Raw genomic sequence first — 16,422 nt, 5'->3', positions numbered from 1 at the left:
AACTGCCGATATGGCCGGAAGCTGGGGCAGTTCTCCATAGAGCAGAGAATGTTTATGGGAGATTTAACAGAGATGTTCAAAATTATGGGGCGTTTTGAGTAAATAAGGAGAGATTGTTTCCACTGGCAGGAGGGTCCGTAATCAGAGGACGCGAATTTAAGGCAATTGGATAATGATCCAGGAAGGAGATGAGGAGATTTTATTTACCGAGCGAACTGTTAGAATCCGGAATCAATTGCCTGAAAGGGTCATGGAAGCGAATTTAATAATAAAAAAGAAACTCTTTTCAAGATCCAACACATTCTAAAGCGCCTTACACCAATGACGTACTTTTGATGTGTAGACAACATTGTCATGTCGAAGGCGGGACAGCCCATTGTACACAGCAGGTCTCACCAATAACCATGAGATAATGACCAGGGATGTTGGTTGAGGGAGGAATGTTGTCCAGGACTCTTTGGAGACCTCCCCTGCTATTCTTTCAGATAGTGCTGTAGGGTCTTTTACCTCCTCCCGACAGGGCAGTTGGTTCCTCGGTTTAACATCCCATCTGAAAGATGGTCCCTCCGACAGTGCAGCATTCCCTCAGTACTGCATTGGAATGTCGACCTACATTTTGTGTTCAAGTCTCTGGAGCGGGACTTTTACCGACTGCCACCTGATTCAGAGGCGAGTGTGCTACCACAGAGCCACTGCTGACATCTTTATGAAAATAGTAACTTTAAAGAGAACTCGAAATTTACTTGAAAAGCCAAGATTTGCTGGCTTTGGGGAAAAAGCAGTGGAGTTGGAATAATTGGATACCCATCAAAGAGCCGGGGGAGGCCCGATAGGCTGCATGGTCTCCTTATGTGCTTTCTGATTCTATGATTCTATGCCGCCTGCGTTGTCTGCCCATTAATGTCAATGGAATTAAACTAAAAAGGGCGGGGGGGGGCTGTGTTTTCAGGAAAGAGTACATTTAAAAGCAGTGGAATGTCACGGCACTAGGAGAGGGTAGAGTTTTGGGTAAACATAAACAGAGTGGGTCAGGAAGGGACAGAGAGAATAAAAAAGGTAAAACGGCAATAGTGACTAAGGTGACAGCAGGGAACAAAGAGAAATAAGTCAAAGCTAAAGGCACTATATCTGACCGCGCAAAGCATTCACAATAAAAGAGATGAATTAATAGCGCAGCTAGAAATGAACAGTTTTGATGTAATAGCCACAACGGAGACGTGGTTCCAAAGTGGCCAAAGTTGGGAACTACATATTCCAGGATACGTAACTTTTAGAAGAGATTTGCAAAATGAAAAAGGAGGAGGGTTAGCCCTGATAATAAAGGATGGGACACAGACAGTAGAGAGAACATAAGAACATAAGAACATAAGAAATAGGAGCAGGAGTAGGCCAATCGGCCCCTCGATCCTGCTCCGCCATTCAATAAGATCATGGCTGATCTGATCCTAACCGCCAATCTACTATCACAGAGCCATCTCCTGAATCTAACAGAATTAGACACACGAAATAGGAGCAGGATCAGGATACACGGCCTGGGCCCGCTCCACTACCCACAGGGCCATGACCGATCCGAACCTAGACTCATGTCCAAATTCCTGCCCGCTCCCCGTAACCCTTAATTTCCTTTACTTCTAGGAAACTGTCTATTTCTGTTTTAAATTTATGTAATGATGTAGCTTCTACAGCTTTTTAGGGCAGCATATTCCATGGACCTACCACCCTCTGAGTGAAGTAGTTCCTCCTCATCTCAGTTTTGAAAGAGCAGCCCCTTATTCTAAGACTATGCCCCCTAGTTCTAGTTTCACCTATCATCGGGAACATTCTCCTCGCATCCACCCGATCCGACCCCTTCACAATCTTATATGTTTCAATAAGATCACCTCTCATTTTTCTGAACTCCAATGAGTAGAGTCCCAATCTACTCAACCTCTCCTCATATGTTCATCCCCTCATCCCCGGGATTAACCGAGTGAACCTTTTTTGTACTGACTCGAGAGCAAGTATGTATTTTCTTAAGTATGGACACCAAAACTGTATGCAGTATTCCAGGTGCGGTCTCACCAATACCTTGTACAACTGAAGCAATACCTCCCTATTTTTATATTCTATCCCCCTAGCAATGAAAGCCAACATTCCATTGGCCTTCTTAATCACTTGCTGCACCTGCATACTAACCTTTTGAGTTTCGTGCACCAGGACCCCCAGATCCCTTTGTACTTCAGTACTTTCCAGTTTCTTGCCGTTAAGATAATAACTTGCTCTACGATTTTTCCTGCCAAAGTGCATATCCTCACACTTTCCAGTATTGTATTCCATCTGCCAAATCTCTGCCCACTTACTTAGCCTGTCTATGTCCCCTTGCAGGTTTTTATGACCTCCTCACTCATTACTTTCCCCCCCCATCTTAGTATCATCTGCAAACATTGGTATGTTACACTCGGTCCCCTCCTCCAACTCATTAATATAGATTGTAAAGAGCTGGGGACCCAGCACCGACCCCTGCGGAACACCACTAGTTACTGATTGCCAGTCTGAGAATGAGCCATTTATCCCAACTCTCTGCCTCTTTTAGATAGCCAACCCTCTATCTATGCCAGAATCTTACCCCCAATCCCGCGATTTCTTATCTTAAGCAATAAAGTTTTGTGTGGCACCTTGTCAAATGCCTTTTGGAAGTCTAAATACACTACGTCCACTGGTTCCCCTTTATCTACCCTGTATGTTACTTCCTCAAAGAACTCCAGCAAATTTGTCAAACATGACTTCCCCTTCATAAAACCATGCTGACTTTGTCCTATTAAATTATGATTATCCAAATGTCCTGTTACTGTCTCCTTAATAATGGACTCTAAAATTTTACCTGCCACAGATGTTAGGCTAACCGGTCTATAATTTCCAGCCTTCTGTCTACTGCCCTTTTTAAATAAGGGTGTTACATTAGCAGTTTTCCAGTCTGCTGGGACCTTTGCTGAGTCCAGGGAGATTTGGAAAATTATTGCCAATGCATCCACAATCCCTGCCGCACTTCCCTCAAGACCCTAGGATGTAAACCATCCGGTCCAGGAGATTTATTCGCCTTGAGTCCCATTATTTTACCGAGTACCACTTCCTTAGTGATTTAGATCGTGTTTTATCCTCCCCCCCTATAGCCCCCTGTTTGTCCAGTGTTGGGATATTCTTAGTGTCCTCTACTGTAAAGACTGATGCAAAATATTCATTCAGCGTTTTTGCCATCTCCATATTTCTGACCCTAAATTTCCTGGTCTCATCCTCTAAGGGACCAACATTTACTTTAGCCACACTTTTTCTTTTCATATAACTATAAAAACTCTTACTATCTGTTTTTATATTTTATGCTAATTTACTTTCATAACCTATCTTCCCTTTCTTAATTAATCTTTTTGTTATTTTTTGCTGTCTTTTAAAGTTTTCCCAATCCTCTATCCTCCCAGTAGATTTGGCTACCTTATATGCCCTTGTTTTTAATCAAATACTACCCTTAATTTCTTTACTTAGCCACGGATGGCTGTCTTTTCTTTTACACCCTTTTCTTCTCAGTGGAATATCTTTTTTTGGAAGTTGTAAAATAACTCCTTAAATGTACACCACTGATCATGTATCGTCTTGCCCTTTAATCTATTTTCCCAATCCACTCTACTCAATTCCGCTCTCATACCTTCATAGTCTCATTTATTCAAGCTTAGCACGCTTGTTTGAGATCCAACCTTCTCACCCTCTAATTGAATATGGAATTCAACCATGTTATGGTCAATCATTCCAAGGGGATCCTTTACTAGGACATTTTTAATAAATCCTGTCTCGTTACACAGGACCAGATGTAAGGTTGCTTGCCCCCTGGTCGGTTCAGTTACATACTGCTCAAGAAACCCATCCCTAATACATTCAATGAACTCATCTTCAAGGCAGCCCTGCCCAATTTGATTTGTCCAATTAATATGATAGTTAAAATCCCCCATAATTATAGATGTTCCCTTATTACAAGCCTCAACTATTTCCTGATTGATGCTCCGTCCAACAGAGTTGCAACTGTTCAGAGGCCTATAGACTACGCCCACGAGTGCTTTTTCCCCCTTATTATTCCTTATCTCCACCCAAACTGTTTCATTATCCTGATCTTTTGACCCAATATCATTTCTCTGTATTACAGTGATTCCTTCCTTTAGCCACCCCACCTCCCCTTCCTTCCTGCCTGTCCTACCTGATCGTTAAATAACCTGGTATGTTTAATTCCCAGGCATTGTCAGCCTGCAGCCATGTTTCTGTAATGGCCACAAGATCATACCCATATGTACTTATTTGTGCCATTAACTCGTCTATTTTGTAACGAATGCTACGTGCATTCAGATAGAGAACTTTCAAATACGTTTAATGACACTTAGTTCCAGCTTTTGCCCTTTTTATTACTTTACCTTTTACTCCATACCTTCTGCGCCTTCCTGACACGCTCTGGTTTTTAATTTCCCCACTGCTACCTAAATCTATGACCTTCTCTGTTGTCATTTTTATTATTTGCTCTCCAGGAACCTCCCCGCCACTTGTTAGTTTAAAGCCCTCTCTACAGCCCTAGTTATATGATCCACCAGGACTCTAGCCCCAGCACTGGCCAAGTGAAACCCGTCCCAACGGAACAGCTCCCTCCTGCCCCAGTACTGGTGCAGTGTCCCAGGAAGCAAAACCCATTTCTCCCACACCAGTCTTTGAGCCACGCATTTAACTCTCTAATTTTATTTGTCCTAGCCAAATTCGCTCCTGGCTCAGGTAATAATCCAGAGATTATTACCCTTGAGGTTCTGTCTTATAATTTGACCCCCAGCTGCTCATACTCCTTTAACAGAACCGGCTTCCTAGTCCTATCTATGTCGTTTGTACCAACATGGCCCACGACAACTGGATCCACCCTCTCCCACTGCAAGTTTTTTTCCAGCCCAGAGGAGATGTCCTTAACCCTGGCACCGGGTGGGCAACACAGCCTACGGGACTCTCGCTCTCGGCTGCAGGGAAATCTATCTATCCCCCTAATAATACTATCACCTACCACTACTACATTTCTATTTACTCCTCCCCTCTTGAATGGCCCCCCGTTCCACGGTGCTGTGGCCAGGTTACTCATCCTCCCTGCAGTCCCTGCTCCTGTCCCCACAGGGAGTAAGAACCTCGAACCTGTTGGACAAGAACAAGGGCTGTGGCTCCACCAACACTACCTCCTGGATCCCCGTACCTGCCTCACTCGTAGTCACACCGTCCTGTCCCTGACCATGGGCTACATCTGAATTAATTAACTTCATAGGTGTGACCATCTCCTGAAACACAGAGTCCAGGAACATCTACCCCTCCCTGATGTGGCGCAGTGTCTGAAGCTCAGACTCCAGCTCATCAACACGGAGCTGGATTTCCTGTAGCAGCAGACACTTATCACAGACGTAATCACCGTGAGCCTCAATGGGATTCACCAGCTCGCACATCTCGCAACAGTAACACATCACCTGCTCCATTCTATGTAATTAATTAAATTTTTTATTGTTAGTTATGGACACCCTCTGCCCGATTATATATGCTAGTATCCCCTTTAATTTATTGGATTTAAATGAAATCAATCCCTCTAATTACACCAGTTAAATGGTTCACCAACAGTCACTCTGCACCAGAAAGGCCTTATTAACTGCAACCCACAGAGTTAAAGTTTGAAAAGAGCACCTAACACCCCACTTAGCCTAACTCACACTTACCCAAACTCACCACACTCTCTGCTGACCTCACACTCAGTGCTTGCTCGCACTAGCAATGGTCTTTTTATACTGTTTGTTTGTTTACAGCCAAATGAGTCACCCCTGCTGATTGGTTAGAAAACTGGTTTTCACTGCCTGCTGTGCCAATTTACTCCTACTGCAGTGTAACCTTGTTATACTCTTCTTAAACCAACAGAATCCCAAATACTTAACTTTTCCCCTTTACTTACCTGCTTAAGTAATCTTATTAATAATGATTTAAAGATCAATAACAATTAAAGAACTCTCACACTTACTCAAACTCACAGCACTCTCTGCTGACCTGGCACTCAGTGATCATAGCTCTGAAAATCAAGAAGTAGAATTAGTTTGGGAGGAGCTCAGAAACAGCAAGGGGCTGTATGCAAGATAACTTTCTCGATCAGTATGTTGAGGAACGAACGAGAGAACAGGAACTTAGATCTAGTATAGTGCAACGAGAAAGGGTTAATTAATAACCTTGTAGTAAAGGGGCATTTAGGGAAGAGTGACCATAATAGTACAGAATTTTATATTGAGCTTGAAAGTGACATAGCTAAATCCGAAACTAGGGTCTTAAATCTAAACTCAGCAAACTACATAGGTATTAAGGGCGAGATGGCTAAGTCAGATTGGGAAAATACATTAAAAGTTATGAGAGTGGACCAGCAATGGCTAACATTTAAATAATTAATACATAACTTACAACAAATATACATTCTTCAAGGCACAAAATCCCCAGAGGAAAAGTGGTCCAACCTTGGCTAACAAGAGAAGTTAAAGGTAGTAATAAAATCAGGAAATGCTCAGCAGATCAGGCAGCATCTGTGAAGAGTGAAACAGAGTTAACGTTTCAGGTCGATGGCCTTTCATCAGATCTGGAATAAAGCAGGAAACGGAACAGATTTTTAAGCCAGTGTAGGGGCTCCGAAAGGGGGGAAGGTATGAAAGAACATAAGGGAAGGTCTGTGATAGCATAGAAGGCAGGAGAGGTTAAGAGACTTTGAGAGATATTCAAGGCAAAAGGGGATGGTAATGGGACAGGTTAAGAAACAAAGGAAGGCTCTAGATGAAGTCTTACTTGCGCTGGCAGAATGAAAGACAGCTGCCATGTGGGAGAGAAGAAAAAAAGACACAGACAAAAAGTGTGGATAAAAAATATATATATGATAGTGGCCGAGGCTATGATCTGAAATTGTTGAACTATATGTTGTGTCCAGAAGGCTGCAAAGTGCCTAATCGAAAGATGAGGTGCTGTTCATAGAAACATAGCAACATAGAAACATAGAAGATAGGAGCAGGAGTCGGCCATTCAGCACCTCGACCTGCTCCACCATTCAATGAGATCATGGCTGATCATCCAAATTCAGTACCGTGTCCCTGCTTTCTCCCCATATCCCTTGATCCCTTTAGCCTTAAGAAATATATCTAACTCATTCTTAAATATATTTAACGAATTGGCCTCAACTGCCTTCTGTGGTAGAGAATTCCACAGGTTCGCCACTCTCTGGGTGAAGAAATTCCTCCTCATCTCTGTCCTAAATGGCTTACCCCTTATCTTTAGACTGTGACCCCTGGTTCTGGACTCCCCCGCCATCGGGAACATCCTTCCTGCATCTATTCTGTCTAGTCCTGTTAGAATTTTATAAGTTTCAATGAGATCCCATCTCACCCTTCTATACTCCAGCGAGAATAATCGCATTCGACCCAATATCTCCTCATATGTCATTCCTGCCATCCCAGGTATCAGTCTGGTGAATCTTCGCTGCAATCCCTCCATGGCAAGAACGTCCTTCCTCAGATAAGGCGTCCAAAATTGCACACAAGACTCAAGGTGTGGTCTCACCAAGGCCCTGTAAAACTGCAGCAAGACATCCTTGTTCCGTACTCGAATCCTCTCGCTATGAAGGCCAACATAACATTTGACTTCTTCACCGCCTGCTGCACATGCATGCTTACCTTCAGCGACTGGTGCACAAGGACACCCAGGTCTCGTTGCACTTCCCCTTCACCCAATCTATTGCCGTTGAGATAATAATCTGCCTTCCTGTTTTTGCCACCAAAGTGGATAACCTCGCATTTATCCACATTATACTGCATCCTTCCATATATCTGCCCAATCACCCAACCTGTCCAATTCATGCTGGAGTTTCTCGGCAGCCTCCTCACAGCACACATGCCCACCCAGCTTTGTGTCGCCTGCAAACTTGAAGATATTACATCTAGTTCCCTCATCTAGATCATTAATATATATATTGTGAATAGCTGGGGTACTAGCACTGATCCCTGCGGTACCGCACTGGTCACTGCCTGCCACGCGGAAAAAGAGCCATTTATTCCAAATCTTTGCTTCCTGTCTGCCAGCAGGTTCTCTATCCGAGTCAGTACCTTGCTCCCAATGCCATGTGCTTTAACTTTTGACGCTAATCTCTTATCCCGGACCTTATCGAAAGCCTTCTGAAAGTCCAAATACACCACATCCACTGGTTCTCTCTTATCGATTCTACCAGTTACATCCTCAAAAAATTGCAGTAGATCAGGCAAGCACGATTTACCTTTTGTAAATCCATGTTGACTTTGTCCGATCCTATCACTGTTTTCCAAGTGCTCTGCTATTACATCTTTTATAATGGAATCTAGCATTTTCCCCACAACTGATGTCGAGCTTACACTGAGCTTTAGTGGAACTATGCAAGAGGCCGAGAATGGTGAGGTCTGAATGAGAGTGAAGCGGAGAATTAAAGTGACAGGCGACGGGAAGATTGGGGTCCCCAGTACGGACCGAATGGAGGTGTTCCACAAAGCAGTCACCCAATCTCCGTTTGTTCTCCCCAAGGTAGAGGGGACCACATTTTGAGCAGCGAATACAGTATACTAAATTGCAAGAAGCACAAGTAAATCGCTGTTTCACCTGGAAGGGTTGTTTGGGGCCCTGGACCGTGGGAAGTGGGAGGTATAATGGCATGTGTTGCATCTCCTACACTTGCATGGGAACATGCCGGTGAAGGGGAAGGGGTGTTGGGGGTGATAGAGCAGTGGACCAGGGTGTCACGGAGGGAGCGGTCCCTTCGGAATGCTGAAAGTGGAAATGAGAGGAAGATTCCTTTGAGGTGGGATCATGCTGCATGTGGCGGAAATGGCGAAGGATGATCCATTGAATGTGGAGGCTGGTGGGTGAAAGGTGAGGACAAGGTGGAACTCTATCGTGTTTCCAGGAGGGAGGATCAGGGGTGAGGGCAGAAGTGTGGGGGATAGAATGGATATGGTCAAGGGCCTTAACAACCACAGTAGAGGGGAATCCTCGGTTGAGGACAAAGGAAGACATGTCGGAAGCACTGGTATGGAAGTTGGCATCGTCATCACAGATGCGGCAGAGATGGAGAAACTGGGAGAATGGAATAGAGCCGTTACAAGAAGCGGAGTGGGAGGAAGTGTAGTCCAGGTAGCTGTGGGAATCAGTGGGCTTTTGGTGTATGTTGGTCAATAACCTTTCCCCAGAGATGGAGACGGAGAGGTCGAGGAAGGGAGGGGAAGTGTCAGAGATGGACCATGAGAAGGTGAGGGAAGGGTGGAAATTGGAAGCAAATGAATTAAATTATCTAGTTCAGGGCGAGAGCAGGAAAGGGCACCGATACAGTCATCAATGTACAGGAAAAAGAGGTGAGGGAGGGGACCTGAGTAGAACTGGAACAAAGAGTGTTCCACATATCCCACGAAAAGGCAGGCATAGCTAGGACCCATGTGGGTTCCCATAGCAACACCGTTGATTTGGAGGAAGTGAGTGGAGTCAAAGGAGAAGTTGTTCAATGTGAGAACAAGTTCTGCCAGGTGGAGGAGGGTCGTCGTGGATGGGGTCTGGTCAGGTCTCTGTTCAAGGAAGAAGTGGAGCGCCCTCAGGCCATCCTGGTGGGGGATGGAGGTGTAGAGGGATTGTACATCCATAGTGAAAAGCAGGCGGTTGGGGCCAGGAAACTGTTAAAGTGGCGGAGGGCGTCAGAAGAGTCACAGATGTAGGTGGGAAGGGACTGGACAAGGGGAGAAAACATAGAATCGAGATAGGAAGAGATAAGTTACGTTGGGCAAGAAAAGGCTGAAACGATGGCTCTACCAGGGCAGTCCTATTTGTGGATCTTGGCAAAGAAGTAGAAGTGGGCTGTGCGGGTTTGGGGAACTATGAGGTTGGCGACCACGGGTGGAAGATCTCCAGAGGAGATGAGGTCAGTGACAGTATTAGGTCAAAGAAAGAGGCTATTAATGCTGCCACAAAGAGTAGTAAGCCTCAGGATTGTGAGGCGTTTAGAATTGGGCAAAGGAGGACCAAGAAATTTTTAAAGGAAGGGAAAATAGAATATTAGAGTAAACTAGCGAGAGACATAAAAACAGTCTGTAAAAGCTTCTATATATATGTAAAACGGCAAAGATTAGCGAAAGTAAATGTGGTTCCCTTACAGATTGAGACAGGAGAAATTATAATGAGGAAAAAGGAAATAGGCAGAGAAATTAAACAAGGCTTTGTGACTGTCTTCACAGAAGAAGACGCAAAAAAGTTCCCGGAAATAGTTGACTACCAAAGGCTTAGCGAGAATGAGGCGCGGAAAGAAATTAAGATTAGTAAAAAGGTAGTACTGGAGAAATTAATGGACCTGAAAGCCAATAAATCCCCTGGATCTGATGGCCTACATTCTAGGGTTTTGAAAGAGTTCGCTATAGAGATAGTGGATGCATTGCTTGTAATTTTCCAATATTCCGTCGTTTCTAGAATGGTTCCACGGATTGGCAGGTAGCACGTATAACCCCACTAGTTAAGAAAGGAGGCAGAGTGAAACCAGGGAACTACAGACCAGTTATCCTGACAGTTAGCAGGTGGCAGATCTCAGTGACCACCTCCCTTCTGAATTGCAGCCTCCGAACTCACTGCTCCTCGACATGTTCAGATACGAGAACTGCTGGTGGTATACCCTGGGTGGGTAAGGCCTCCTGTGCCGACACCTGTTGGCCCTTCTCCATCTGGTCATGACTGGCACTCTCTCACGGCATCTCTGATCCCTTTGAATGCAATGCAGAAAGCCAACATTCCCACCCATTGCAGCCCCCATTATATGTGGTGACTCAAGGCTATGGCACAGAAAGTGAAATACAAGTGCAAAGCTCTGGCTTGAAGCCAGAAGTAACTGTGCAAGCGCTGAGTCAAAACAGAAAGCTCTCTGCCTTTGTCTTTCTCCAAAATATCCGTCTCTCACACAGAAGGATTGGCACTAAATGGCTGCCACTTATAATACAGGAGGAGTGCCCTTTAAATAGCGACCCCGCACCCCGCAGTGATTGGGAACCGTTCCCCTCTACCAGTCGCTGGGGGCACCAGGCGCAAAGAAGGACGGCGCCATTGAAGTTCCGGTTTGGGGCAGACCAAGGGCGTTGCACCATGAAATGACGTCATGATCTGCGTGCGCAGCTGAGCTGGCACTGCGGTTCAGCACCACCACTAAATCTTGAGTGAAGTTCATGAGAGGCGCAGATCATGGGTACTAGCCGCTTAGCGCCCCACTTCTCCTCCTCCTAAGGCACGAGCGGCTGGCGCTAACAACTGAATTGTCTTTAATTACATTTCTTCTTACTGCATCCTGAATCTGACCATTGCTGCAGGGTGAGCCCTCGCTCATCAGCTCAGTGCTACTTTAAATTTACTGCTTAAAAGGCAAAGGCTAAAGGTTAACATTACTACAATATTAAAATAAACCAACACAGTATAACATTATCAAACTTCAGGACAGTCTGATTATCCCTTCCCGTACTGTGCCCTCTGTCATAGCATTAGAGTATTTAATGTTAGCATTAAACTATATCTGATCAGCAACGTATTTCTATCGCGGTCTATTCATTTGTGCAGAGCTCTACCCATTTATTTTACAGATTAAACTCTCCAGAACCACATTAACCTTTTCAAGTCGGGTTGTTTTCAGCATGTTTGGCCGTGTCTTGGACGTGTTCGCCATAGCATCTTCATGATGCATATCGCAAGCTAGTTGCTTCCTGCCCAACCCCTCACTTCTGCACACACAGCGATAATCTGGGATCATGCAGCACAATACATCCCACACAAAACCTTCTTGCCCTTTCTGTCAATCCGGGTCATGGGTGGGGGGTGGGGGGGTTGGCGCGGATTCTGTAGGTGTTAGATTTCAAGATATCAACTACATCATCCTTATTATTCAATTTAAGCAAGGACACAACCATCTCCAACGGAAAGATATCAATTAATCATCTTAACTCAAATTTCTTGACTTTCCCGAGATTGCGCATTGATTCCAGACTTATATCTTTTTTACAAGTCGTGCCAAGGTGACTTAAGTTAAGAAGGGACGTGATATCATAAATAGAAGGAGGCAGCTTCCATTAGTTGAGTATCAAGAACTATCTGCCATAGATAAAAGGATAAATGGAAGAGATTTAGAACTGAGAATAGTATAAACCTCTTTACATAGAGAGTTGTGAGGCTGTGGAATTCACAGAGGGAGAATTATTTCCATTTCCAGTTTAAATTGGATATATCAATGAATAAAAATAGGTTGATGGGATGTTGAGACAAGGCGTGTAAAGTGAATGGAACTATTTTCTCGGGTGCAGTGTAAACGCAGACAAGGGCTGGTTGGGTAAAATTACATCAATTCTACAACATTTTGAAGACCAATATGGGATTTAAGTAAATATCTGTGAACAAAGATGTCTAATGTCACATTGACGAGTCAAATTCCTACTGTCTCCATCATGAGACACTGATTAGGAGAGAGGGCCCCGTTCTATTGGTCCAGGAGACAATGCGGGAGGAGTCTGTTAGGGAGACCAACGCCTGCAACATTCACACCAGGATTGCAGAATTACAAATAACCACCATTATAATACATTGTTTCTATATTAAATAAATCTTTAACTATTAATTAAAATGGGGCGTCTCATTCCAGTACCTGCGGTGTAAGGCCGTTAACGCTGAACGCTGAAGCTCGGTCATGACAGTTCTCTTTGAATCTTGAGCGGGAAGAGCTCTGTTTTAGCGAGAATCGATTATGTTCACCAGGGGAATGCAGCAGACATCAGACACACGGCACAAAGTGGAGTTAATGTTCTCTGAATACTTTTTATTTTCACAACAGCAAACCATAGTAAATGAACTCTAGTTTGGACCGAAACCTTTGTTTTATTTTTTCATTTATTTGCAAATAAATGTCCAAGGGGCTTTCATCACCTGCTTCAGCTCTTTCCTGAATTTAGTTTGGGTCGCTGCATAAATACATGTGTTTGAACAGGAACTCAAATACAAGAGCATATATCCGGTTTCAACGGCAATATAGGCAGGGGCTGCATAATCTCCTCTGTAATGCACGGTGCTTGTCAGTCTGGTAATTGGAACAGATACGAGTGCTGTCAGCCACAACAACATAAAACTGCCCGATACAGAGAACAGTAAAATGATCGATTTCCTTCGGCTCTCCATCTCTGGATCGCACTGATTCTCACTGCTGTGACCCCGGAGTCTCCTGCGGGCTCTACTGGCCATTAAAATACGTCTGGCTGTCAAACAATTAAACAGTAATATCAAAGCAAAGCTAAGCCATGTAAAACAAATGCCACGTAACCAGGAAAACGCCACTCCTGCAGGCGATGAAATAAACTCCACTCTCGAGCGGCAACCCCAGTGAACATTGTTAATTATTCGCTCAGGTTCAAATGCAAACCAATACAGAAGGCTCTGTAAACAGATCAGGACAGAGACCGTTGTTATAACCGCGGCCGCAGTTCTCACTGTGCAATACTTTGCTTTAAACCTGTTACAACATATAGCTACAAATCGGTCAAATGTGAACGAGACGGAAAACCACACCGACAAATACAGGGCGACACATTGCAGGTATATAATGAACTTACAGACGGCAGTTAACGACAAGAAGGAACGTGTAAAGTGATAACGTAAAATTCGGTTCAATAATATATTGATGATCATGACCAGTAGATCTGCTGTTGCCATGGCCACCATGTAGACAGAGATACATTTGGAAAGGCCGCAATTTCCTCTGGGGAGAATCACGATTGTCAGTAGGTTCGCTGTAAGAAGCAGGGAAAAGAGGTCAGTAATGGGGTCATTGAGATAAACCTCACAGATTATTGAGGGGAAATTTTCGGATGTGTCCCTATTTAGTGTTATGCACACGGATTATTATCATTAATGTAGGCGAGGGTGAAGACACTTTATTTAAAGTAATGAAATCACTGAACATTCAATATAGAGGAACTGAAAATCTGCCGTCCATCCAGCGAATTAAATATAACACCACGGCAATTAATGGAAAGATATAATTCAAATAAAATATTCAACTACGTTAAAAAAATGTTCAAAATATACTCAAACGCTGTCGAGAGGAGGAGAGCTGAGCGGAAATTATTTCGCAAAATACATTTCAAAATCTCCTGTTGGTTGAAGTTTTCTGCAGTCCGAGTTATTATCCACTTAATGTAGACAAGGAACAACGGCACAAATTACTTGTTTACTATGGGCACTGAGCAACACATTCTTTATTGAGCTATGTGTTGTTGGAGGGGGCGAGGAATCAGCCTCGCCCTCCCTCAGTATAGGGAGGAACATTGACCGCCCGGTGCCCGCGATCCAGCGACCGGAACAGCGCCTCAGCGGTCGCGCGGACGACTGGGATTGCCGCTGATTTTCACCGACTGATCCCGGTGAATAAATGATTCTGCAATGTGGACATTGTCGGAATCTGTTACATTAACACTGAGCTAGTCAACAGGTATTAGGCAACAGGATACATTGACTTACCGGGAATGCCAAATGCTGCGAGGACATGGTAATAAATGTCCCGTATCTGTACAATTGCTGGCCGTACCATTGTTTTGAAGATCTGTGCGAATTCTGCGCTGCCTTGCGGTTCCGGCTGGAGTGTTTCTGAGAGCCGTAAATGCTCCCCCTTTATAGAACAATCGGTGCCCCGGTGAGATAATCCGGTTGCACAATAATTGGCGTTAGTTACAGTCACTTAACAAACAAGGGGCGATTTTCAACTTCAGTGCACCGGGGCCGCCACTGAGGAAATTCAACTGCTCAGTCCATGAAACTCTGTCCATTAAAATCAATGAACGGAAAGCAATCGCAGAGGAAATGGACTCTTGGCGTATCCAGTAAACCTTGAAGGATGAAGAAAACATCCCCCCGGACACTGCGTTGATTTCTTGGAGCCTCATCTTAATTTGCTGAAATTGTCACTCATCCTTTGCAAAATTAAAACTTGTTTTCTACTGAGATGATGAAGGATGTTGAATCGGCTCTAATATTACTGGTGGTGCCTCCACTCTAACATTACTGCTGGTGACTCTACTCTAATATTACTGGTGGTGCCTCTACTCTACTATTACTGTTGCAGACCGTACACTAACATTATTTGTGGTGACCCTAATCTAACATTACTGTTTATGACCCTACCCTGACATTACTGGAGGTGACTCTGCTCTAACATTACTGGTGGTGACTCTACTCTAACATTACTGGTGGTGACTCTACTCTAACATTACTGGTGGTGACTCTACTCTAACATTACTGGTGGTGACTCTGCTCTAACATTACTGGTGGTGGCCCTACTCTAACATTACTGGTGGTGACTTTGCTCTAACATTACTGGTGGTGGCCCTACTCTAACATTATTGGTGGTGCCCCTGCTCTAAAATTACTGCTGATGGCACTGCTCTAACAAACTGGTAGTGACCCTATTGTAACATTGCTTGTGGCGCCTGCAAACTAAAATGACTGGGGTTGGCCCTATTCAAGCATTACTGGTGGTGAAACTATATTTACATGACTGGTGGTGACCCTACTCTACCATTAATTGGTATTACCCTACTGTTACATTACTGGTGGTGACTCTACTCTAATATTACTGGTGGTGCCTCTACTCTAACATTACTGGTAGTGACTCTACTCTAACATTACTGGTGGTGACTCTACTCCAACATTACTGGTGGTGACTCTACTCTAATATTACTGGTGGTGCCTCTACTCTAACATTACTGGTAGTGACTCTACTCTAACATTACTGGTAGTGACTCTACTCTAATATTACTGGTGGTGACTCTACTCTAACATTACTGGTAGTGACTCTACTCTAATATTACTGGTGGTGACTCTACTCTAACATTACTGGTAGTGACTCTACTCTAACATTACTGGTAGTGACTCTACTCTAACATTACTGGTGGTGCCTCTACTCTAACATTACTGGTGGTGATTCTACACTAACATTATTGGTGGTGACTCTACTCTAACATTACTGGTGGTGACTCTACTCTAACATTACTGGTGATGATTCTACTCTAACATTACTGCTGGTGACTCTGCTCTAACATTATTGGTGGTGCCTCTACTCTAACATTACTGGTGGTGCCTCTACTCTAAAATTACTGGTGGTGACTCTACTCTAACATTACTGGTGGTGCCTCTACTCTAACATTACTGGTGATGATTCTACTCTAACATTACTGCTGGTGACTCTGCTCTAACATTATTGGTGGTGCCTCTACTCTAACATTATTGGTGGTGCCTCTACTCTAACATTACTGATGGTGCCTCTACTCTAACATTACTGGTGATGACCCTACT

General features: G+C 44.1%; 1 protein-coding gene across 1 annotated transcript; it reads right to left on the bottom strand.

Moving 5' to 3' along the window:
• Positions 1 to 12,880: 12,880 nt before the first annotated feature.
• LOC147092560 (putative G protein-coupled receptor 139) lies at positions 12,881 to 14,786 on the bottom strand. Its single transcript, XM_085975738.1, has 2 exons — positions 14,593 to 14,786; positions 12,881 to 13,862 (listed from the first exon to the last, which is right to left on the bottom strand). The coding sequence occupies exons 1-2, from the start codon at positions 14,660 to 14,662 to the stop codon at positions 12,970 to 12,972; spliced, it is 963 nt and encodes a 320-aa protein (XP_085831864.1). The 5' UTR covers positions 14,663 to 14,786; the 3' UTR covers positions 12,881 to 12,969.
• Positions 14,787 to 16,422: the final 1,636 nt, after the last annotated feature.

This window comes from Somniosus microcephalus, unplaced genomic scaffold, assembly GCF_052327205.1.
Source record: "Somniosus microcephalus isolate GS21.2 unplaced genomic scaffold, FLI_Smic_1.0 unresolved_chr2, whole genome shotgun sequence".
Taxonomy (NCBI): domain Eukaryota; kingdom Metazoa; phylum Chordata; class Chondrichthyes; order Squaliformes; family Somniosidae; genus Somniosus; species Somniosus microcephalus.
Note: the sequence above shows the minus strand (reverse complement) of the source record. Positions and strands in the feature narration are given on the sequence as shown.

What these genes read in the sequence shown, in the direction of transcription:
- LOC147092560 (XM_085975738.1), bottom strand. Translation starts at nt 14,662, where the DNA reads ATGGTACGGCCAGCAATTGTACAGATACGGGACATTTATTACCATGTC. An exon ending in CGCAGCATTTGGCATTCCCG is followed by an intron (nt 13,863 to 14,592) that starts GTAAGTCAATGT and finishes TGCTTCTTACAG; the next exon opens with CGAACCTACTGACAATCGTG.